The sequence below is a fragment of the Phaethon aethereus genome (genome assembly GCF_964289735.1).
Source record: "Phaethon aethereus genome assembly, contig: HAP1_SCAFFOLD_343, whole genome shotgun sequence".
NCBI classification, from domain to species: domain Eukaryota; kingdom Metazoa; phylum Chordata; class Aves; order Phaethontiformes; family Phaethontidae; genus Phaethon; species Phaethon aethereus.
The window spans coordinates 61,213-85,048 of NW_028113957.1; the positions used below are offsets into that span (position 1 = coordinate 61,213).

General features: G+C 49.3%; 2 protein-coding genes across 2 annotated transcripts; one reads left to right on the forward strand and one right to left on the reverse strand.

Moving 5' to 3' along the window:
- Positions 1-893: 893 nt before the first annotated feature.
- Positions 894-19,327, reverse strand: DNAJC17 (DnaJ heat shock protein family (Hsp40) member C17). The gene is made up of 11 exons (XM_082016004.1): positions 19,044-19,327; positions 16,823-16,892; positions 15,571-15,629; positions 13,948-14,035; positions 13,463-13,545; positions 12,907-13,003; positions 11,355-11,404; positions 10,773-10,850; positions 9,322-9,402; positions 8,434-8,562; positions 894-1,264 (listed from the first exon to the last, which is right to left on the reverse strand). The coding sequence occupies exons 1-11, from the start codon at positions 19,119-19,121 to the stop codon at positions 1,142-1,144; spliced, it is 936 nt and encodes a 311-aa protein (XP_081872130.1). The 5' UTR covers positions 19,122-19,327; the 3' UTR covers positions 894-1,141.
- LOC309416459 (uncharacterized protein C15orf62, mitochondrial) lies at positions 3,661-4,191 on the forward strand (the record flags this gene model as incomplete). The annotated part of the gene is made up of 1 exon (XM_082016005.1): positions 3,661-4,191. The coding sequence occupies one exon, from the start codon at positions 3,661-3,663 to the stop codon at positions 4,189-4,191; it is 531 nt and encodes a 176-aa protein (XP_081872131.1).
- Positions 19,328-23,836: the final 4,509 nt, after the last annotated feature.

A 23,836-nucleotide genomic window follows, 5' to 3' on the forward strand; every position in this document is an offset into this window, starting at 1 on the left:
TGCCTTCCACCTGGACAAGATCCTGCTGAGGCCCATCTCACACAGGACTGACAGCAAACTTTGCCCCTTAGTTCCTTTCTGTCCCAGACTCCAGGCACTCGGGCACGGGGGGAGGAGTGGTGTAAAGGCAAAAAGCTGACCCAAAGGAAACTTGCCATCCCTGCCGCTTCACAAGACCAGGGGGAGGAAGGTATGCCCAGTCCAGACAAAATCTCGCATGCAGAACAGATGGCTCTCTCTCCGCATTCATCCGAAGGGCAGTCTGGCAAATACCATCTTTTTACATTTTAATCATCGCCTATTTAGCATGCATTGGAGGAGCTCAAATAACAGACCTGTCTGCCTGTTCCTCAGGGCTGCCCAGAGAGGTCCGCGCTGAGCTGCGAGAGCTCAGGCCATGCTTTCTCCCAGGGCATGGGGGGCAGGGAGGGGAGGCCAAGCATGGATGGCATCCTGTCTCATCCCTGAAACGTAAGCGGGAGCTGCTAAACTTACACAGTGCTCTTTCAGAACGCCTTCACTCGGCAGCAAGGCCAGTTTCTCTTCCCAAATGGGATTGTGGTCAGCAGCAGCGTCAGATTTTCAGCCCCAGGAGTGCCATTCAAGCATAACACATCGTTCCTGAAATAGTCTTAGGAAGGTCTTGTGAACATTTCAGGCACAGGTTCTGTAATCTCAACAGCAGCAGCTGCACTGCTGGATTGTTTGGGACTGTGTATCAATCCTGCTGTAGGGGTAACACCAATAAAACATTTCTCTAAAAGAGACCAATGTCTTTCTGTGGGTTGTTTTAAACAGTTGTTGCCAAAGCCGCCTGGATCCACAGCTCCTGCACAAGCTTTCAGGAATTAAAAGAAGCTCCAAGGCTTGGTGTTCCAATAGCACCTCTCACACCCTATCCTCTGTGACTGGGCAGCTGCTCTGAGTACACAGACCGACAGGTTAACACACTCACTCTGAAGCTGAGGCAGCCTTTTTCCCCCCGCCCTGCTCTGGAAAGGGACAAAGGCTGCAGTCACTGAGAGTTTCTATTTCTACAACAGTTTAAAAAAAAAAAACAAAGGAGGTTTATTGACTTAATTTAAGAAACAACTTTGGAAATGGAAAATGATGGGGTGGGGAGAATCCATACTCTCTCATGCTAGGTGTGAGACTCTTCCTCATCTTCCCGCTTGAGCTGTTCAATAAGCTGCTGCCTCTCTGCTGCTTGGCGCATCCGCATCATCACCAGGCTCTCGTAATCCCGTTCTGATACCACTGATGCCTAAGAACAGAAAACAAATGCAACTTGTCAAGGACTGCACACTCCCCAGTCCCCCTCTCCATAAAGCACGCTCACAACAGGCACGTTCGGGTCAGGCAGGCAGTCCGTAGCGGTATGGCCCCAGGGAAATCGGGTAAGCTGCGAAAGCTGCCTGGCCTGCAGAAAGTAGCCTGCTTCCTAACAGCGTTACTGACCCTCGGGAGTGTCAGCGGCGAGGCAAAGGACAGACAGGGAGCCGGAATTACCCTCTTGCTGCTGGAGCTACTCCCTGCTCACAGCAAGGCTGGATGGGGAAGCATGGCTTGCCTCGCTGTGGCTGGTTATTCTGGGTGCCGAGCTTGCTCTGCAAGTACAATGCTGGTGCACAGAGTCCAGCATACACTTCATCCATTACAAAGGCTAATGCCATAAAAAAAATAAAATAAAACCTTTCTGTGGTTTAGTCATGGAAGCGGCTGCAGAAAGCAAGCCAGCGGGTATGTTCCCAAACCTGACACAAGAGTGTTTTAGTTCTCAAAAGCTCTTGGAGCCTTTCTGCTGTGTGTGGTAGCAACTGTCACGTCAGCGAAGTGGTGACTGCAGACTCTACCTAATAAACGTAGGCAGCAGATGACAGCTGCTATCGCAAAGTGGTGGTTTTGGCACTCTACTTTCAAAAGCCATTTAACATTAGTAGGTGGCCATACCATTTCAGATATATTTAAAGCACTGCAATGCTTGGAAACATCCATCTCATTTGCTTGACAGTTCAGGTAGAAATAAAAGCATCTTGACAGAAGGTGAAGGAAAAAAAAAATCTCATGTTCATTTTTCTAGGAACTAGATTTAGTGGTGATTTAAGGACAACTTAAATAGAAAATAAAAGGGATGAAAAGGCAATAGAATAGCTAAGTAAGATTCTGCATGAAAACGCGGCAAATGCAAATTTGTTATCATGTGCCAGCTAAGTGGTTCCTCCAGCTGCAGAGTGTCTAGTTGCAAGGACAAAATAGAAGCCCACAATAGCTGAGAAACTTAGACCAGGAAATTAAGAGGCTAATATGCCATAATTGGTGTCTTAGGAGCTGCATGAATGAAATAACCTTTCAGTACTGCGCAGCCCAGGTTTTCAGTGTCTGAGAAAGCACCAGATTGTATCGGCCTTCAGTGGCAGAACTAGGCTTCTTCAAAGAGCCTGTCCACTAACCACAGGTGCTTACTGTCATTTGCTTGGCTGAATGAAACAGCCTACATGAGACTCATGCAGATGAATCACCCATACAACCTGAATCACTACCTCACACTCTGGATTTAAATTTAAAACAGACAAGAGATTATTTCCGGCCTTGTTTGGGAGCGCTGCTGATACAACAAGCCATCAGAAGTGGCAGAAGGGAGAGCACCAAGAGAAGAAACAGTCTGATTCAAGATGGGCTACAAGTCGATATTGCCGCTGACGGTTCTCAAGCAATCTGGGTGCCTCTAAGGGAGCTTGCTTTCTCCTCAGGCAGAGTGTGGGCTGATGCTTTGCCACTCTACACACCTACTTCCTGCAATCCTAGCAATTACCAATAGTGTAAAACCCAGTTTCTGACGTGGCTGACTCAGCAAGGGCTTGGCTCAAAACAAATACATACGCACAAGGAACTGCAGCCTGGGAAGCAGTGACAGGAGGCACATGCAGGGAAGGCGGCATTGTGGATTTTTAGCATTCCGGGTCCAACCTGGCTGAATCATCTCTGGACTTGCTTCTTCCAACGTCCCAGCATACTGGTGAACGTGGCGGTCAGAGTTCTCCGAGTCCCTCCGCAGTTCCTCCTCACCGCCTGTTAGACTCGGGTGCTGCTCCGACACAGCGTAAGTCTATTTTGCATTCAATTTTCCTAACGCTTGTCTTTTACGTCCGCGTTCTGTTGCTTTTTACATTTCCATTCGACTATTTCTTTGGTTTCCTTCAGTGTGACTGAGTCACCATCTCCCTTCCTAACCACCCACCGAGATTTTTATACTGTGCCCTCCACCATGAAGGTGGCTGGTTACCATGGTACCAAAGTGCCCTTCTGTTCTAGATGCTAGATTAAATCTGTTCTCATGGTGACTGTGTGCCTTTGCTACTCTTCAGCAGCTTGTTTCTGCAGCACAGATTTAATAAGCTCAGATATCGCCATTCCTTCTCCACTGAAGAAGGAGACTCCTTGGTATCTCAGACAGGCCAATTGCTCCTTAACACAGGGACATAGTGTGAAGTTTGCATTTCCTGCAATACCAGCCTCTCTTTTTTTTTTCCTTCCAGCTACGGGAACAGGGAAGGAAGAGGTTGTTCCTGTTGTGTGGCTTGCTGCTGATCCTGCGACTTCAGTCCAACACCTGACTGTGAAGAGTCAGCAGTTTCCTTCTTCTCGTTGCCTTTCATCAGCATGGATACTTGGCGGAGAGGGTCCATTAAGTCCACAACGTTCTTCAGACGTTTCTCACTCAGGAGACACAAAAAGCTGGGCAACCAAGTCATCATCTTGAATCAGAACAGCCACACTCTGGACAGTGATGGGCAGTGCCAGAAGAGGGAATGCTTGAGGGATCTGAAGGACAAGTCTGATTACCTGTCATGTCAGAGTGAGCAAAACCTGGCCAAGGCACAAGCACCTCCCAAGCCTCCCCGGCTCTACCTGGACAGTTCTAGCTGCCCTAACATCATTGATCACACGGATTCTCACTCCGACATCTCCTTTTCTGGTGCTACTCATCAATACCACAAAGCCACTCAAACTCAGTTCCACAAGGACCAGGCTACAGACTGCGGGACCTCGGCGACAGGTTCCCAGAATGGCACCGCTCCTTCTGACCTGTCTGATCCCTTCCTGTCCTTCAAAGTGGATTTGGGGCTATCGCTTCTCGAGGATGTTCTGCAGACCCTCAGGAAACAGAATCCAAGAGATTACGCCATTTGAAGGTATTTATCATTTAACATATCGTATTTACTTACTGCTGCTGCCAGTTTCTCTAGTCCTAGCAGGAGGAAGGATGCTGCAGCATTCCTGTTGTGTGTGGCCTGTTTTGTTGTTCTTGCCTTACGAACCACAGACTGTCCTTGCCCTTACCAAGAAGTCCTTCGGAGCAGAGCTCACAGGCTCTGTGCTCAGATGAGAGCACTGTCTGCTGGAACCTCGTGGGCAAGTTTCCATTCTCCACATGGGGAATTTTCCACTCTTGACTGCGCATCTCCTCCTCATGGAAGAATGGCATTGTTTGGCAACAGACTTGTTATTTTGAGGATGTGGATGTGACACTGCAGAGCACGGACAGAAAGGGACATGGCATACATCATTTGTGGATAAGCAGGCAGCTCGCAAGGAGACAATAGCATTGCATCTCAAAGCCATAGCTATGGCAAGGGGCAAGAGACAGAAGCTGGTGTTTCTTCTCCTACCATGTTTGGATGTGAAAAATCAAAGCTGTTCCTTTTTTTTTTTCTTGTGGGTTTCTTCTCCCCTAACTCAAGTGCAGTTGGCACTCCCAGCCTGGAAACAGGTAAGCATTCATGTAGGCTCGTAACACAGCAACAGCAGTTTATTCATCCTACTAGCAGGAGAAGAAATTTCTCTAGATACTGCTGCTTGAAGCATGCACTGACCTATCAGCTGTACAGATATGGAAGAATAAATGTATCTGTGACTGGAAGTGTCTTGTTGCCTCATTTCATTGGTAGCAAGCCAGAAAAAGCCCAGGCACCAAGAGCATAGGTCTCTTATCTGTAGTGGCCAAGATCTATCCTCTCTGGCGCTTCAGGTTTTTATGAGGGTGGTGAAAGAGTGTGGCTCTGTTCTTCTGGGCTGGGAGAAGGCTAGAGCTGCTGGTACTTTATCTTCCCCTGAGGGGAGTGCACACAGCTCAGGTCAAGACCCAATGTTGAAATGAACAGTTCTTCACCCCGTGAGCTGGACAGCGGGAAAGGCTCCGCCAGGCTAAGAATATCTTAGGCACTATCAGGGAAAACTGTTAAAAGAATGCTGCAGAAACTACCAGGTCACCAATCTTACAGTTTTCATACCTAGATTAGATACTAAAAAAAATTAATAAATAAAACCTCCATGCATCCAGATAGCCATAAGCTTTGGAAGGCGGCTACAGCAAAGTGCACAAATGGCTCTTAACCTACTAGAGCCACATCAGGCTGTGAAGTCAGATAATATGCAGATAATATGAAACAAACTCTGTGAAACCTCAAAGGAGCTTAGAAAAGATGCAAGAATGCCAGACAGAAGGCTTTTCTCAGCACTTTAATACAGCAGAATGGATGGCCCAAAATGAGTGAGGAGCACTGGCAGGGAGATCCCACTACAGGCACAAGGAAGACCTTCCCAGAAGCGAGTGCTTCATGCTCTTGTAGCAAAATACGCTCTTCACAGCACCGTACGGCTGTTGCGTGCTTTGAACCATTCAGAGCTGCAGCAATCAAATAGTCATTGCTCTCAAATAGCCTGGAGTAACACTGGCCAATCCACAGCTTTTGTAATTCAAGTGTAACTCGCCAGTTTGGCTCCAGCAGCTCTCCAGGAACTGCTGGACAACACGCACCCACTGCTGTAGAATACAAGCCAACGAAGACTGTGGAGGCAAGCATCTTGCAACTTACTGCCTCCTCACAGCACGACTTTTCAACAGGCAGCCCTGCTTTCACCTGGAAACTGCTTCCAAAGCCCCTCTCATCTAGTTAGTGTGTGGCTGTCCTTTATTTGAAGACTTTGGTGCAGAGCTCCTGGCTGACTACCCCAGGCAGGGAGCAGACACAGCTCTGAAGCCGATGAGTGGCGACTGTGTTGCCATGAGAACACTGCAGGTCTTCGGCTGCTTTCTGAAGCAGAGCAGCGAAGAAGCTGCATTTGCACAGAGTGGGAGCAAACACGGGGGTGGATTCGGACAAAAATAGGAGCAAGCCAGAGAGAGCAGCAAATAGGAAGTGAGGGCAGCTTAAATGAGAATGAGATTAATGCAGCTTGAAAGCAAGAACGTGGACCCCGATGGCTGGGAAGCCAGACTGGGTATGAAGGGATGAGGCAGGAAGTAGGTTGAGGCAGTGAGGCAGATACCTGAAAGCTCATTTTGCATAGTCTAGAGGTGAAGAGCTGAGGACAAAGAATAAGTCAACTGGAAGCAGTACAGCCAAGAGAAGCTACTACCGCCTTACAGATTTTGGAAGCATCCTAGTGGAAGCAGAAGCAGGATTTGGGGAAGGTCTAGAGTAGGAACTCGGCAAAGCAGGAACCAGAGCAGCTTGGAGATCTTAGCCTGGACAGCAAGACTGCAATGTAAGCAAAGCAATTGCTGCTGCTTACATATGAAAGCAGTAGAGAGGACAGACAAGCATCAGCAGTGCAATTCTTGGGAAAGGATGCAAGTCACTGGCCATAACCCCTCACCATTTTGGGAGCTAATATGGGATTGACGAAGCTGTGCTGGACAGAAGTGACTCACCACCTTCACACAGCATGAACACCATTTGCTGCTTTAGCCTGCTTTCCCTTGCTGCTCCACCAAGTTAATCCTTCACAGCAGGCAGATGCTGCAGTTCCACACTAACAAGCTTTCATCATGGAAACTAGCCAAGATAAGCTCAGTCAAAAGCCAGGGGTTTTGAAGCCACAGAGGCAAGAATCCACTACCAAGCTCCAACTGCACCAGCAACTGCAATTGCACCATACCCTTAGGTACAAGTGAGCCCGTTCTCATTCTCTATTAGCGAGAGATACTCAGATAAAACTGGATTGGATTCTGCTTTTTTTCCCCCTAATTTGCCTTCTAACACTTGGGCCACCTCTGTGAATCTGCTGTGTCTGCAGGACTCTCACTGGTTCTACACTGCGCATGGAGATCTGCCTGGCTCCTGGGCTACGATGCTGTAATGCCTTTGCTTGAGATTTCTGGGAAACTATGCTGCTCAGGCCAGGCTGTTCGGACAAAGAACACACATCCCAGGTGAAAACATACGACCCTAAACAAAATGAGGATAACAACAAGGCATTCTGATGTATAAATGCATCTACTATAAAAAAAGTACTTAACAAAAAGTCAGGAGAGTGAATGTACTGAACAATCTCATAAGCTACTAAAATATTTAGGTAGTGAACACACGCAAGGCTTATAAAGAAACAGACACACAGACTAAGGGCACCTGTACAGCAGGAGGCAGGCGTCCTCTCAGCAATTAGATCTTTTTGATCTTTATACCACAGGGAAGGAGACGGGAATAAGTGTCACATGAAGTTTGAACTCAAATAACCAGCAAAGGATCTCGGGTGCCTTCACACCTTCCCAGCCAAGGAATTACTAACGAGATCAGAAGACATGTAGAGCACAAAATAAATTATATGCTATAAAGCGAAGTGTAATGTAATATGCTTCAGAAGATGTTGATAGATCTCCCACTCGAGGGCCAACAGCAGCAAGGGGTAACAGAGAGCCAACAATTTGCTGCAGCATGGCCTTAGATTGGTCTCTATGTTTTAACCACTGGATTTTATTACCTTCCATGTGTTTTGTGATTGGAATACATTTTTTATTCAAGAACAACAGGTTCAGAGGGATTATCTGATGAAGTAAGACAGGAAGTGGCTAAGAGTTAACAAACACCTTGCACTCAAAGTAACCACACTGAAAGAGGACTCAAAGCACACAATAAGGTCTCTACAAAGACATTTAATTTGATATTGCTTTCTCTGCCCTCCTGCAGACTCTAAGAATATAGGTCTCCTTCTAGCACTGAAATTTCATCCTTTTGCGAATGCAGTGAATAAGCAAGCCTCTCTACAGAAACCTTCTAGGAGATCCATTTCAACCAGTTATCAGCCAGAGGATTCCCACAGTCAAAGTATATCAGAAAAAATTCCAGAAGAATGGCATTAGAGGCTTTGGGCTTAGCAAGGAACATGCCTGTTTTTCACTTGGAAGAGACAGAGTGAGATTGTGTGAAGTCACCCAAATAGCTTGTGTTCTCACTGTGCTGCTACTCAGGCAAAAGGTGCTTTAAAAAAGCCACTGCTTCAGCACAAAAAGGCTCATCAGAAAGCCAGGTCTTTCATTAACAGCTTCTTCTCAGCTTTGCTGGGAATCAACGTATCTTAGCATAAATGCGAAGCACAGTTAAATTTAGCTACAGAAACAGCTTTAAATAACAGCAGCCTATGTCTCCTTACCTGTGAAGTCCTCGGCTGACCAGTGCTGTCAGAAAGGACAGTGCTGGGATTGTTCCGGGGCTGGCCCTCCAGCCAGGAAATCTTTAGGGGATTATTTATCAGGCCAACTTCATTCTTCACAGCCATCTCCTACCAATGAAAATATTATTCTGTCACCATCTGAATTTCAGACCCCACTCCCTCACAGGTCGTGAACAATCATAAAAGTTTCTCCATCTCAGCCTGGCAACAAGGCCAAGTAGGGTACAAAAAAAGATGATTTTGCAGCACTGTTTATGGTTCATATCTGCATCAAGCATAGATAGAACATATCACTGCCAGTATTTCTGATAAACAGGTCACAGGCAATTCTGGGGTTTTTTTTTCATTATTTGGATATATGAGGGAAAACAGGAGACAAGGAATAAAGACTCTTGTACAGTATAAGTTGAGGGAGATACTAAAATTAAGGGTAACTGATGATTTCTGTTTCTACAGCTACATGAATTATTGTAACTCCTAGTGAGTCAAGACATTTTGGTTCCTTTTAAACTGCAAATGCCCGATATAACCCCTAAAACTCATTAAACCCATCCCCACAATGGGTAATTCACCTTCAGTGAGAGGTGATTAAATGGCTCGGTGCCTGCTTTTTTAAAGCAGTGTCTCTTTCCTCAGCCTTTCACATGCACAGCCTGCTTGTTTATGTGCATGATCTGCTCTGGGTTTACGCCTCCAGCTTTGCCACTCCCTTCATGCATCTGTGCCTTTAGACTCTCATTACCCTTCTCCACTGCCTTAATGACAAGGCAGCGTCCCTAGGCCGTCAGTCTGCTAACCCTTCCCTTCTGCAATACAACTTCTTGCCCACTCTCCATTACACACAGCTGGGGTCTCCACCAGACTTACAGCGGCCTTAACTGTAGCGAATTCCACAACTGCACTCCCAGTCTTCCTACTTGAGATCAATAAATTGAGCACATCGCCATACTGTTAAGACAAAGGAAGAAAGAAAAGTTAATTACAGACCCAGAAGAGAAGTAAAGTTCATCTGTGGAATGCGTGCAGAGAAAACATGTGTTTTCACAGACATGAGGCTTGAGCCGTCACCCCTTCTGTCTTGCATGATCCACTGATCCCAACCTATCATAATTTCTGTCCCTCCAGGAAATAATTCCGGGGAGGCAGGGAGCTACACGCTTTGCTTCCAGCAAGCCCCAGTGCAAGAGGGCTGCTCAGCTCAGCGTCAGAGCTACAGGAGATACTTGCATGAAGGGAAAAGAAAGACCACATGCTGGGATTAATCAGATCAAAGGCTTGTCTATTCCTGTCTCTGAACTTCCCGCAGCAGCTAATGCACTGTGCTTTAAATGAAGGCAAAAGTGCACAGCCAGACTAACTTTTATACAGGGCATGAACCATTCAGTGGGAGGAGTTTGCAGTTGCTCTATTTCCACAGCAGTCCCTGCTGGGAATGAGAGAAAGGTGCTAGCTGGGGAACAGTTACAGCTAATGGATCACGCTGATGATCTTTGAAAATGGCATGAGTGAGAAAGCGGGAAAAGGGCAAAAAGGGCAAAAAGGGCAAAAAGGGCAAAAAGGGCAAAAAGGGCAAAAAGGGCAAAAAGGGCAAAAAGGGCAAAAAGGGCAAAAAGGGCAAAAAGGGCAAAAAGGGCAAAAAGGGCAAAAAGGGCAAAAAGGGCAAAAAGGGCAAAAAGGGCAAAAAGGGCAAAAAGGGCAAAAAGGGCAAAAAGGGCAAAAAGGGCAAAAAGGGCAAAAAGGGCAAAAAGGGCAAAAAGGGCAAAAAGGGCAAAAAGGGCAAAAAGGGCAAAAAGGGCAAAAAGGGCAAAAAGGGCAAAAAGGGCAAAAAGGGCAAAAAGGGCAAAAAGGGCAAAAAGGGCAAAAAGGGCAAAAAGGGCAAAAAGGGCAAAAAGGGCAAAAAGGGCAAAAAGGGCAAAAAGGGCAAAAAGGGCAAAAAGGGCAAAAAGGGCAAAAAGGGCAAAAAGGGCAAAAAGGGCAAAAAGGGCAAAAAGGGCAAAAAGGGCAAAAAGGGCAAAAAGGGCAAAAAGGGCAAAAAGGGCAAAAAGGGCAAAAAGGGCAAAAAGGGCAAAAAGGGCAAAAAGGGCAAAAAGGGCAAAAAGGGCAAAAAGGGCAAAAAGGGCAAAAAGGGCAAAAAGGGCAAAAAGGGCAAAAAGGGCAAAAAGGGCAAAAAGGGCAAAAAGGGCAAAAAGGGCAAAAAGGGCAAAAAGGGCAAAGGAAGCTGCTCTGGTTTGCATGTAGCTTCCCAGAATTTACTGTCCTTTCTTATACCATTGACAGCAGGGGAAGATCAAGCAGTAGGAAAGAGTGTCAGACAGGACCTTTTGTAGAATCCGCAGCAGAACCTCTTTTGAGTATCCCCCTCTTGTCTCATCTTCTTTCCCGCATTTCCATTTTAGCTGGGAAATAAACACGACAAGTTAATTTTGTCCATCTGAACACATGTTGCCACATTCAATGCAGCTCCTGCCACCTGCACAATAATTAAGTTTGCTATTTACAGATACACTCCCAGAATTGCCAGGACAGTGATTTCAACATCAGAATGTGCAAAGGGAACAAGTCATTGGGGGAACAGGGAGAAACACTGCTCACTGAAATAAAAAAGTTAATACTTGAAAGCATACTAATGGCTATATGAGGTTAATAAGCAGAGAGAACTCAATTCAGGCTCAAAAATGTAGACCAGACAGAAAAGGGTGGGGGTGGAAGGGTATTTTAAAGGCAGTGACAGGAGCTGTTCACTTGCATGATACACATTAGATACAGGAACTTCACCTCTGCTGTACAAAGGGACGTGTCACTTCAGCAGAGTTGAAGTGTCCCTTCTCTTATGCAGCTTTGCAAAACGTTCTGTCAGCTTTGACCAAAACCCAGCTTTATAAGGAATAAGGATGTCTTACTTTGAGTTTGGGAGTTATTTTGCCTTCTGCTCCATTTCTTGCTTCCTTGCCTGAAGAGGGGAAAGGAAAAAAAGATGGAAAGGACATGGGTGAAAACTCCTAAAGAGCATTTAGCACAAAAATTTACCCCAAGAATGTACATATGGCAATAGCAAATACTTCTGGATTTTCACTAGACCATTTCAGCCCCAAAAGTCTTGTGCAATGCTATCATCAGGAACACCGCTGGATGTCAGCATTTTTCCCTTCTATGATGGCCAGACTTGCCATGATCAAGACTAGAAACAGCTAAGTAAAAGCGCAAGCAGGAGACCTGTTAGATTCTATGACTTTTTCCCTGCGAGAGGGTTATGCTGATGGGAACAAGGGTGGAAAAATTAAGGGTAAAAAAAAAAAAAGCATAACCCAAGAATTTAATCTGGCCATGCATCTAAATACTTCATAATGATATGCTCTCGTTGCAAGGTTCTCAAAGTGTTTTACACTAAGCAACTGCTCAACATCCTCCCCAATTCCTGATATGTGAATTTTTTTTTTAACTCATTAGATCAACATTCTTCCTGTGAGAAAGCAGCAGGCCTTATACTATAGCCTGTGTCAGAACAAAAGGTGTAGGAAGCAAGAGACAATAAATCTTGCCATTGAACTGAACAGCACTCTAATTTCTTTTGAAAAGCAGAACAGAACTTTCTGAAACATAAAACTGTATTTTAAGTCCACACATACAGAATACTAAAAAAGACAATTCACTATAGAAACGTGTGGATGGGAGTGAGGTTCAGGAATACAAAGGATGAGGTACTGGGATTCTGGAAAAATCTCATCCCCTCCTGTATGAAGGAGACTAATTACAGCTACTTAACAGCCCACAAGAATTAGAGGGAGGGAACTTCAAACACATCAACTTCCCATTGTTGTATGGCAGCACAGGACACAGACGTTTTCCAGTTCAGTATGTCACTCATTTCCTGACAGATTTGTGTCTGCTCTTTGTACAAACCTGGGATTAAAACTGTGTATGCCCAAGGAACACAAGAGCATAAAGTTCCAGAAAGTAAAGCCTCAGCAACCATAGGCTAAACAAAACTTTTTTTCTCCACACTGAGTCTATTTTGGGTGATAAGTACTGAGAACTTTCAAGGGGAAACAGAAGTAGTAACCCAATGACAACCACTGTTTTTTGCAAACTTGAATCATTCCCTATTTTGAGTCTGCAACACTGACTGCTTTAATTGTGACAGACCAGCAGGACTTTAGGCTCTCTCCAGCATAACTGAGGGGCTCTACATCAGCCCATCTAGACTCAATGCTTGAGAATGTTTATTGAAAAGGAGCAGCAACAATGTCTTAAAGAGCAGCATGCCACATACAAGCAAGCAAGCCCACAACTAGTCTTTTGATTTATCCCTGAAAAAGGTGCCAAGCAGGATCCCACATAAGGCAACGCGACCAAGTCACAAGGCTGCATCTGTATGTGAGCTAAGTCTACAGGAGAGTTGGAGTCCCGCATGCACGTCGTTTGGCTGGGGGCTCCGATCTCATCTGTTCTCACCTTGGATGTGCTGCTCTCTTTCAAGCCGGATCTGTTCTCGAATGAGTCTCTGCTGCTCCTCAAGCTGACGGGAGCCTTCTTCACGCAAGCGTATTATCTACACCAGAGGTAAGACAGCACAGATATATGAGGGCACAGTTCCACGGTTGGCTCATGCCAGCTAAAGACTGCCACGGAGAGCTTTTGTCTTACAACCATCTCTTGGGGCAACCCTCCTAGTTCCCCTGTGACAGCTCCAGTGCTCATACAGTTGGACCCCTCATGTTCCTAGTGACACAGTCCCTATCAGCCAGCATATAACCAATTAGCTGTTACTGTCTGCTATGCAAAAGGAAAAGGGCAGACAAAAAATAAAATCCTGAGACTGACACATTTGCCAGACTGCTACAAGACCCCTTCTACATGCCTCTCTTCCACAGAGCCCATTAATCCAAAAGGCTGAAGGACTGCTATACATAGATTTGCTGCATGTCATCACATGGTTTTCATTATTATTATAAAGACTTTCAGCAATTCTTCTCAACAGAAGCAGAGAAATCTAAGAATTTATCATTACTTCTTGTTCTAATGATCTCGTTATCCTGATCTCTTCCTCTTCACTCTCATGGGTCTGGGCTTCTCGTTCTCTGGCTTCAAGATCTGCAGAGAAAGAAACAAAATTAAAACAATCCAAAGAGAATTTTCACTGCTGACGCTGCTGACCAGAGGTGAATGGAAAGATCACAAAATTGGCTACACCTACACCAATTTCAAAGTACAGTCCTGATGCTCTGCTGCTTTTCCTCTGCCCAGGCACATCTATGTATCAGCAGTCCTAACAGTCATCAAAACCCCCATTCCTTCCCAGAACAGGACCATCCCCAGCAATGACTGCAGGAGGAGATTTCAGACAGCTGCTATATTGTACTGCACATAAAGAAACGACAGCCATCACAAATGGACAGCAGATTAACCAATGCTGAATTCCAGTGGTACAAGAAATGCAAACACCCAGCTAACGAAGACTTCAGCCAAGAGAAAAAGAAGTTTTGATTTTATTACCAAGCTTTACTTTCTTTCGCTTCTCATCAAGCTTTTGTGTCCTTTCTGCAGCTTGCTTCTTAGCCTTTCTCACTTTGTCATACGCCGCCTGCCAAAGAACCAACACAGTAGCGTGAAACTATATAAAGCAGAAGAGATAAAATGGAAAGTGGCAAATAAAGGTGCGATCAGATACTGAAACTGTAAGCAGAGGCGAAGCATTTTCTGCTTCTTGCTAGCATTCCTCCTAAAAGCTTTGGAAGTTAACACAAATATCCTGAAAACATGAGAAGAGGCCCAAGGATCTCCAGATGGAGCCTGAAAAGGTGAGGAGGAATCAGTGCAAAGTGTACTGGAGAGAAAGTCTGATCCATCTTCAGAAGTGGGAAGAATATTTTGGTTTACTGAACATTCCAAAACTAGCTGTAGGGGCACCGATAACAGATAGGGTTTCGTTTAGAGCAAAATTCTACAATTAAAAAGGTCTATTTTATATCAAAGATTTATTCACAAGATAGATGTTTGACTCACATGAACATATTCGATCAAAGAGCATCAGAACTCTTCAGCAGCAATAACACGTCAGCATTCATTTAGCACTACAGAGTCCTAAGAACTGGGGTAAACTGGTATTTTCACTGCCCCCTGTTTAAACCAGTAGGTAATCTGTTCATCACCCTGCACAGAACCTTTCTGTAGCAAGTTAAGCAGACTGGCACAAATGCTCGGATATTACTTGTAGAATAGTTGTACAGAAAAGCACTGCTCTTGTTTTATAAACTGAAAAAGCTGATATTTTTCCTTCCTGCATGGGAAGGGTTTGCTAAACAATTTTTCATTTTTAAAATGTAGAAGCCAGGAAGTTCTTGGATGCCAAAAGCTTAAATACCCCTTGGAGGGGAGATTACAAGCTTTGCCGATGTTTGAAAAGAGGAGAGTTATTTCATGTTTTTAAATCTCATCATCAAATACACCTTCTCTGATGACTTTTTCTGGATAGAGTTACTTGCTCATTTTTATTTTATTTTTGTTCTTTCTCTTCACATGTCCAGATTACTTTCAGGCCTTGAGCAGTAGGCACTCAACCACTTCCTCACAGCAAGAGAAGTCCAAGCTACATCTGGCAGCCTGCAAAGCTCTTGCAGCAAAAGGACAGAGATCGTGACTATGATTCAGCTTTTCTGTTTACAAGGCTCTTGTGCCCCATGGAAAGGCAGGCTTTGGGCCTCAGCAATCACATCTAGATATTGTTTATTTGTCAGACTTTGAGTTCAAGGGAACTGCAAATGCACCGTTGTGATGGGAATTTAATGTGTGCCTGAATCAGTGGTGGTTATCATTTATTTTTTTAAATGGAATATGCCCCAGTCCAACACATTATTAAAGACAGTATCTCACCCTTGCAGCAAGTGGACAGAGCTACTCCCAGCACAACAAATCAGAAAAATAATATTTGTTCTTATCTGGCACCTACTATTTGATCTCACAAAGAACAGGGAATAACAGATGAGACCTGCATTCATGAAGTGACAATCGGAGAAGAGAGCAGGACTGGCAGGAAGAGAGTTTCAAATACTTCTCCAGCATGCCTGCAGAGAACTACACCACACAATCCCAACATCCCCAAGGGATGGGCATCCTTACCCTTGCTGCTGCATCTGTTAGCACGGCTAAGGCCTGAGACAGTTGGTGGAAGACTTCCGCTGGGAATTAGAAGAAAAAAGGGTAAGATGCAGAAAACCATGCTAGCGGCCTGGAGATGAACCAGAAAAGACAATCCCTTACGGAAGTGACCTGCAGAACATCAGAAAGAAGAATAATCTTTCCAAAGCATTTGTAAGCCAACCTATAGCCAGGATCACCTCAACTCAAAGGACAACATTTGTTACACAAACTTCAGTGTGACTTAAGAAATAAAAACTGGGACCGTTTCATTTTAACAGAAGTCTTGAAAACATGAATTCAGCAGAACCCATCTACAGAAGTTTATTACCCAACCTGCAGTCAGCCTGAAATACACAGTTACAAACAAATTCTCCCTTTCATATCAATAGCTTTTCAGCCCAAGGTTGAAACTTTGCATTTTACATCAATATTGCTGACCTTCTCCCTGGAAGGTTACACATATAAGCCAGAGGCCTCCCCACACACTCCAAATCTGCAGAACCTTCTGCAGATATCAAAGCCCATAGCTTTCTTCACACTGCTGCTAAAATATATTTTTTTTCTGGTAGAAAAATTCTCTCTGTACTGCAGTTATAAGTTTTCCATCTATGAGACTGTAGCCTATCAGATTGGAAAATGCAGATACAAAATGATGTTTATTTTGAGGTGTCTTGATGAGCAGCATCCTCTAGTTACCACTGCTGTTCACTGCTACCTATAAACGTAAATGGAGCAGCTGCAGAAGCCAGACCTTGCTAACAGTTTCGGTACACTCAGTTCCACAGAGTCAGGGCTTTGTCTCTAACAGACAAAAATGGGCACTATCCATAGGTAATATGATTTATAAGCTTACTATGGAAGTTTTGACTGTGAGAGGTACAAATCAAAATAGGGATCACCCAGTAAACACCAGGGACAGTATGGCCAAAGGTCTGGGATTCAAGAATCATGCAGTAGGATCTTGAGAGGTGCAACTAAAATTTCACCACTGACTTAACACCGATGTTTCTAAAACCAACATGTATGCATTTAACCCTAAAAACCAGCGCTCTCTAATAGTGACGAAAATAACTCTTAGTCCTGCGTATGCATACTTCACATGACATACACCCAGGCATGCCCTTAACTAAATGCAAAGGCAGACCTGAAGTTAAGCACAGCCACTGCCAGGAGTCTGCACCTGTGAAAATTAGCATGAAGAGTTGTTTCTGTCTGCACAGCCCCATCTTACCTGCCCTGGGATTGTCGGGGTTCTTATCTGGGTGACAAGTCAGGGCCTTCTGCCGGTACGCTTTCTTAACCTGCAAGAGCCACAATTGAGATTTACTGGTCAGTGCTGTTTAGTCTGTGTTGAGAAAAGCAACTTAGAAAAAAAAACACAAAACAAAACCAAACAACAACAACACACTGCAGAAACAAAAAACTACTCTTCAGAGGGTTTCCTTTTGTTGGTTTTGCTGTTGTTTTTGCTTAACTTAAAACACACCTCCCTGTCATAAGTAGAAGGCTGTGGCTGAACCAGCATTCGTTTGCATGACTAGATGTCACCCAGGTCTGAGAGAAAGCAAAGACCATTTTTGGAGTGTTGATAGCTTCCATTAGCCTCTCATACTGAAAGGTAAAGTACAGCCTACTGCAATAGCAAGAGACCTCTGAAAAGCTCAGTTTTCAACCTCAGTGCAGTGACTTGTCTTTTTTAATCACACTGTATTGCAGGGATAAGCATTTGAGCCCAGGACACTTAGTAGGCAGGCAGCCTAGTTTAAGCTTTTCAAAGCCAGAAGTTTTACTTCTAGGTGCATTGTATTACCGCAGTCAAACCTCACGATCGTCAAAGCCGAGTCTGGTTCACCAAGGCAGTTTTCTAGCCAGAGGGATACTGTGTTCTTTGGTGCTATAACTTTGGGACAGAGAAAGTACCATTTACCGTGCAATAACTTAGTTTGGCAAGGTGAAGAATTTTTGACCAAAGGCTGTTTCATCTTGTCTACACTTCAAAGGAAGATTGACGACCTCCTGAGCTAAGTCACTTTTAACAATCTGAGCTCCCTTGGTCAGGGACACATCTGCATGCAAGAAAGGAAAAGAAAAAAACCTATCCAGTTCCACTGCCAAGCACTCCTCTGCTAAAATGAGTGGAACAAATGGTGGCCTGACACCATCTGGTGGACAAAGCTCTTGGAAGGGAAACGCGCAGCTAAAAGCTTTACAGGCTAATCCTATCTCCTGCCTACGCAAGACTCCAATTAAGAGAGAGTTAAGTCTCCTCCCCATGCATCAGTCACAACTATTACAATAACCGTTCTACCTGGCAAGTTCAGATAAGGCTTCTCTACACAGGGAGGTTAAATTGCTTGCACAGTCTTGCTCCCCTTTGTTCATCTCTTTTGGCCACGTTGCTCTGCATACAAAGGGTCTGTGGGTTGCTTCAAGTATTTTTACAGGACGGATTAGCACTCTAACTTACACTTGTGAGTTTTTACGTTGCACCGTAACGTCAAATTTGTCATTTTCTCAGCCTTTTCCCCCAGTGACTAACTCAGCAGTGAAGCTGAGTGACCTGACCTAGCTCAGGTCATCTGAAGTCTTTCATCTCATTCAATCCCGTGCGTTTGGCTTGTTACTCTGCTTTGTGCTTAAGAGACACGGAATTTCCAGGCAGCCTCAGACACATTCGCCGGTTAGGACCAAACCGTAGCTTCCAAGTTTCACCCTATTGTACTCCTACTGCTCTCTACTGCTAAAGAAAAAGAGAAAGCCTAAGAGGGAAAACAAATTTTTTCTTTCAAGCTTAATTTGTTCAGGTATTAACAGTTTTACTCAGAGCCTTACTTCCCTTGAATAGGTCACTCCCTCAGTTCGATAGCCCAAGTCTTCTGCGTTTAGTCATGACTTACCTATTAAAGCAAAAGAAAAACCAGAAACACGTAAACGCAAACCCACCAAATTAACAAGATGACTCAGGGGAACCTACAGTACCTAGAACAACAACTGGACTTTTGGTAAACACCAGCGGAGCTTTCCTTCCGAAAGCACATAAACACACAAAGCGAAAGAAATGTCATCTAAGACTAATTTTGCAGTTCTCCAACGGATTTCATCCTCCCCCAAAGCCAGCTCTCGCCCCACTGGCTTAAGAGGGGAAAACGGAAGGGTAAGTTAAGCGCAAGAAAGCCAAGATCAGGAGAAACGGGCTTTCCCACTTACAAGCAGCTCCAGCAGACCGCGCAGCGAAAACACGGCGCTTGGAGCAACCGCTCAGCTAAACGCCCGGAGAGCAGCAACGGCAGCCCCGCGTCCGAGCCGCCTTCTGCCCTCAGCAACGGCCCCCGCTCCTGAGGGAAAGGCGCGGGGGGGAAGAGCCGGGCTAGAGGGGCCGAGGAGGGAAGAGACGGAGCCCCGGTCCAAGCCTCCCCGCCGCGCCGTGAGGGTTCCCGGCCCACAGCCCTGACCTCCTTCTCCGACGCCTTCTCGCCGACCCCCAACAGGCCGTACAGGTCCAGCTGCAGCAGCTCCTTATCGACCGCCATCTCGGAGCTCAGCGGCTTCCCCCCCCCCGCTGCCGCCGTCGGGCCCGCACCGCCCGCCGGGAAATAGAGTCTTCGCTCCCCGCCGCCCCAGCTCCCGCTACTGGCACCACGACTACACGTACCAGGAAGCACCGCGCTTCCCACAGCGGCGGCCACTCCCAGCGGGCCCAGCGGGGCGCGATGTTTGCGGGGCGATGTAGTTTTCTGGCGGCAGCGGCAAGCGGCGCGGGGCGGCGGAGGAACTACAACTCCCGTCGGGCTTTGCGCCGCCGGGGTCAGAGCGGGTCTCACGGCTGCAAGGCTGCCGCGGCGGTTACGTGCACGCGCGGGGCAGCGGCTCCGCTGGCGGCAGACGTAGCGGGTTCCCGTCGAGATTTGTGTCGTTATGAGGAGAAAAAAGCTCCAAAACAAACCATAACGATAGGCACACACCCAGGGGCCTAGGCCACTTCAAAATACGCAGGGAGGTTCCTGAGGCACATCAGAAAACAATGATGAAATAAAGTGGAATAAAGGATGCTCTCGCTAACTGTAACAACAGCTGTGATGTTTATTTGGGAGAGGTCAAGCCGTGGAAGAGGTTGCCCGCGGGGTTCGGGAGGCTCCATCCCACAAGACCATCAAAGCCGGCGCGGAGGCAGCCCCTGCTCGAGCAGCGGGCTTGGGCTCGATGATCACCGGAGGTCCCTTCCCACCTCCTCGAGCCCGTGATGTGCCACGAGAGGAGGCGACAGGAGCGCTTTCTGCCGTGGATGTCGTTCCTCAGTGCAGGCAGCAGCGGGGCTGGCTTGATCCTGTTTGCTGCCGCTGCCAGAGTCGGAGACAAGCCAGGCTGCGACCGTCCCGCTGCCACGGGCCGGGTGCCGCACAACCACCAGCTCTTCTGCGTCCCTGGGCTCGTCGCGCCGCCCCGGCACGCGTTGGTCGGGGGCGAGCGTTGCGTTTCCCTTCTTGGTGGGGTGTGCTACCAGGCCCTGCGCCCGGCACGGCTGCGGGACCTCCTCCGGGATCGGCTCCTTGTGGCGCGCCGTTCTCTGGAGGAGTCGTGGCCTCCGCGCTGCCGGCGCGCTCTTCGCTCGGGGCTTAGAGCTCGCCCCTCATCCCGATCCCTCCTCCTTTGCCGCTCCCACCATTCTCGGCCCCCAGTGCTGCGGGACCTGTTCCGGGATCGGCTCCTTCTCGCGTGCCGCTCCCTGGAGGAATCCCGGCCTGCCCGCTGGCGCCGCTCGCTCCTCCCCGGCGAGGCCGGGACGTCCCGTCTGGGCCTCGGAGCTCGGCCCTCATCGCGAGCGGCGTCCCGAGCCCTGCTCCGCTGCCGCCTGCTGCTCCTCGAGGAGCCGTAGCCCCCGGCGTGCTGAGCCCGTCTGTGGCCGTCGTGGTGCCACCTCTGGGACCTGCTTCGGCCCCTGTCTGGGGCCCCAGCGCGGCCACCGCCATGGTCTCTGCTGGAAGAGGTGCGGTGCTGGCGGCCTGAGGAACGCCCCCGCCTCCTTTCTGCTGAGCGGCCTCGAGCTCTCGCTCTGTTGTAGCGCGCGATGTCGTGCACCTCATAGTTGCAGGCTGCCAGCTTGCGGAAGATGTGGTGAACAGACCGCCGGCAGCATGGGCACACGGCGCTTCTGCAGGCCCACTGCCATATGCAGGGGAAGCAGAAATGGTGCTGGCACCGGCTCACGCAGCCTTCATCGTTGATGGCGCCCAGGCAGATCGGGCAGGCTGGCTCCTCGGAGGCATCCGGCCTCGCGGCCTGGGGCACCTGGCTGGTGCTGGCAGCAGGGGAAGAGGCATCCTCTTTGGCCATGTCCTCCTGCGACGCCATCTCGTGCTGCAAACGAAAGAGACACAAAGCTCGTGACCTGCCCTGGAGACGCAGCCTGCAGGAAGCAGCGAACACGCTGAAGAGGTGCCGGCTCTGCCCCGGGGCTGTGCTTGTGCCGCCACAAACGCCAGGGACCATCCCGGGGCAGGCGGTGACACCGGGGCCATCTCTGTGTGCTCCCGCTCTCCGGGCAGGGCGGTGACTGACCTCTCCACGCCTGCAGGCAGGAGTCGGGAAGCAGGAAAGCGGTTCCCGGCCTCGGCAAAGGCAGCACAAGGCTGGGGGTGCGGCAGGTCGGGAGCGGCACCCCGGGCCCTGCCTGCGTCCCCGTCCGGCAGATCCTCTCTGCGCCCTCGGCAGGGAGCCCGCGGATGGGGGTCCTTCGTCCCCCCACCTGCAGACAGCTGTGCCCCATGCACGAGGACAGCACTGTGGCCCTTCAGGGCTGCCCCGCACCTTAGAGTGCTGTAACGGGCATCACAGTGACTCTCTGGTGACGTCACAAAGACTCCTTGGTGACAACCCAGGGCTATTGAGGACCGTACGCAGAAGACACAAGCTCTGTCCGTGGGGCAAAAAAAAAAGGCCCACTTGGAAAGAGTACTGTGTTGACATGGGGTGATGGTTTTAAACTAAGAGAAGGAAGATTTAGACTAGATATAAGGAAGAAATTTTTCACACTGAGGGTGGTGAAAGCCTGGCCCAGGTTGCCCAGAGAGGTGGTAGGTGCCCCATCCCTGGAAACATCCCAGATCGGGTTGGACGGGGTTATGAGTGACCTGATTGAGTTGAAGGTGTCCCTGCTCACTGCAGGGGGTTGGACTAGATGACCTTGAAATGTCCCTTCCAACCCAAAGATTCTAGGATCCTCGTGGTCAGCCTGACCACTTCAGTGCTGACCAAAAGTTAAAGCAAATTACCTTGCACCGAAGGCTCCTCTACTTTTTCTCGCTTCTCAAAATTCGGGTCAAACCTCTGCCCTTCTTAGGGCCAGGCGGTGACTGACTTCTCTCTCTGACGTGTGCAGGCAGGAATTGGAACGCAGGAGCGAGGCCTCTCCGCAACGGCCACCTCAGCGAGCGCGCAGCAGCGTGGCTGAAGCCGCCAGGCCCCTGTGCCGGGTGGCTGCAGTTCAGAGCTGGTACCCGTGCTGGGGGCGAGCACTGTCTGGGTTGATCCGGCCGTAGGGCTGAGATATCGTAGAGGTGTCCCAGCGCATGGCGTGGGAACAGGGGGTTGTGTCTTCTGCGTACGGTCCTCAATAGCCCTGGGTTGTCACCAAGGAGTCTTTGTGACATCACCAGAGAGTCACTGTGATGCCCGTTACAGCACTCTAAGGTGCGGGGCAGCCCCGAAGGGCCACAGTGCTGTCCTCGTGCGTGGGGCACAGCTGTCTGCAGGTGGGGGGACGAAGGACCCCCATCCGCGGGCTCCCTGCCGAGGGCGCAGAGAGGATCTGCCGGACGGGGACGCAGGCAGGGCCCGGGGTGCCGCTCCCGACCTGCCGCACCCCCAGCCTTGTGCTGCCTTTGCCGAGGCCGGGAACCGCTTTCCTGCTTCCCGACTCCTGCCTGCAGGCGTGGAGAGGTCAGTCACCGCCCTGCCCGGAGAGCGGGAGCACACAGAGATGGCCCCGGTGTCACCGCCTGCCCCGGGACGGTCCCTGGCGTTTGTGGCGGCACAAGCACAGCCCCGGGGCAGAGCCGGCACCTCTTCAGCGTGTTCGCTGCTTCCTGCAGGCTGCGTCTCCAGGGCAGGTCACGAGCTTTGTGTCTCTTTCGTTTGCAGCACGAGATGGCGTCGCAGGAGGACATGGCCAAAGAGGATGCCTCTTCCCCTGCTGCCAGCACCAGCCAGGTGCCCCAGGCCGCGAGGCCGGATGCCTCCGAGGAGCCAGCCTGCCCGATCTGCCTGGGCGCCATCAACGATGAAGGCTGCGTGAGCCGGTGCCAGCACCATTTCTGCTTCCCCTGCATATGGCAGTGGGCCTGCAGAAGCGCCGTGTGCCCATGCTGCCGGCGGTCTGTTCACCACATCTTCCGCAAGCTGGCAGCCTGCAACTATGAGGTGCACGACATCGCGCGCTACAACAGAGCGAGAGCTCGAGGCCGCTCAGCAGAAAGGAGGCGGGGGCGTTCCTCAGGCCGCCAGCACCGCACCTCTTCCAGCAGAGACCATGGCGGTGGCCGCGCTGGGGCCCCAGACAGGGGCCGAAGCAGGTCCCAGAGGTGGCACCACGACGGCCACAGACGGGCTCAGCACGCCGGGGGCTACGGCTCCTCGAGGAGCAGCAGGCGGCAGCGGAGCAGGGCTCGGGACGCCGCTCGCGATGAGGGCCGAGCTCCGAGGCCCAGACGGGACGTCCCGGCCTCGCCGGGGAGGAGCGAGCGGCGCCAGCGGGCAGGCCGGGATTCCTCCAGGGAGCGGCACGCGAGAAGGAGCCGATCCCGGAACAGGTCCCGCAGCACTGGGGGCCGAGAATGGTGGGAGCGGCAAAGGAGGAGGGATCGGGATGAGGGGCGAGCTCTAAGCCCCGAGCGAAGAGCGCGCCGGCAGCGCGGAGGCCACGACTCCTCCAGAGAACGGCGCGCCACAAGGAGCCGATCCCGGAGGAGGTCCCGCAGCCGTGCCGGGCGCAGGGCCTGGTAGCACACCCCACCAAGAAGGGAAACGCAACGCTCGCCCCCGACCAACGCGTGCCGGGGCGGCGCGACGAGCCCAGGGACGCAGAAGAGCTGGTGGTTGTGCGGCACCCGGCCCGTGGCAGCGGGACGGTCGCAGCCTGGCTTGTCTCCGACTCTGGCAGCGGCAGCAAACAGGATCAAGCCAGCCCCGCTGCTGCCTGCACTGAGGAACGACATCCACGGCAGAAAGCGCTCCTGTCGCCTCCTCTCGT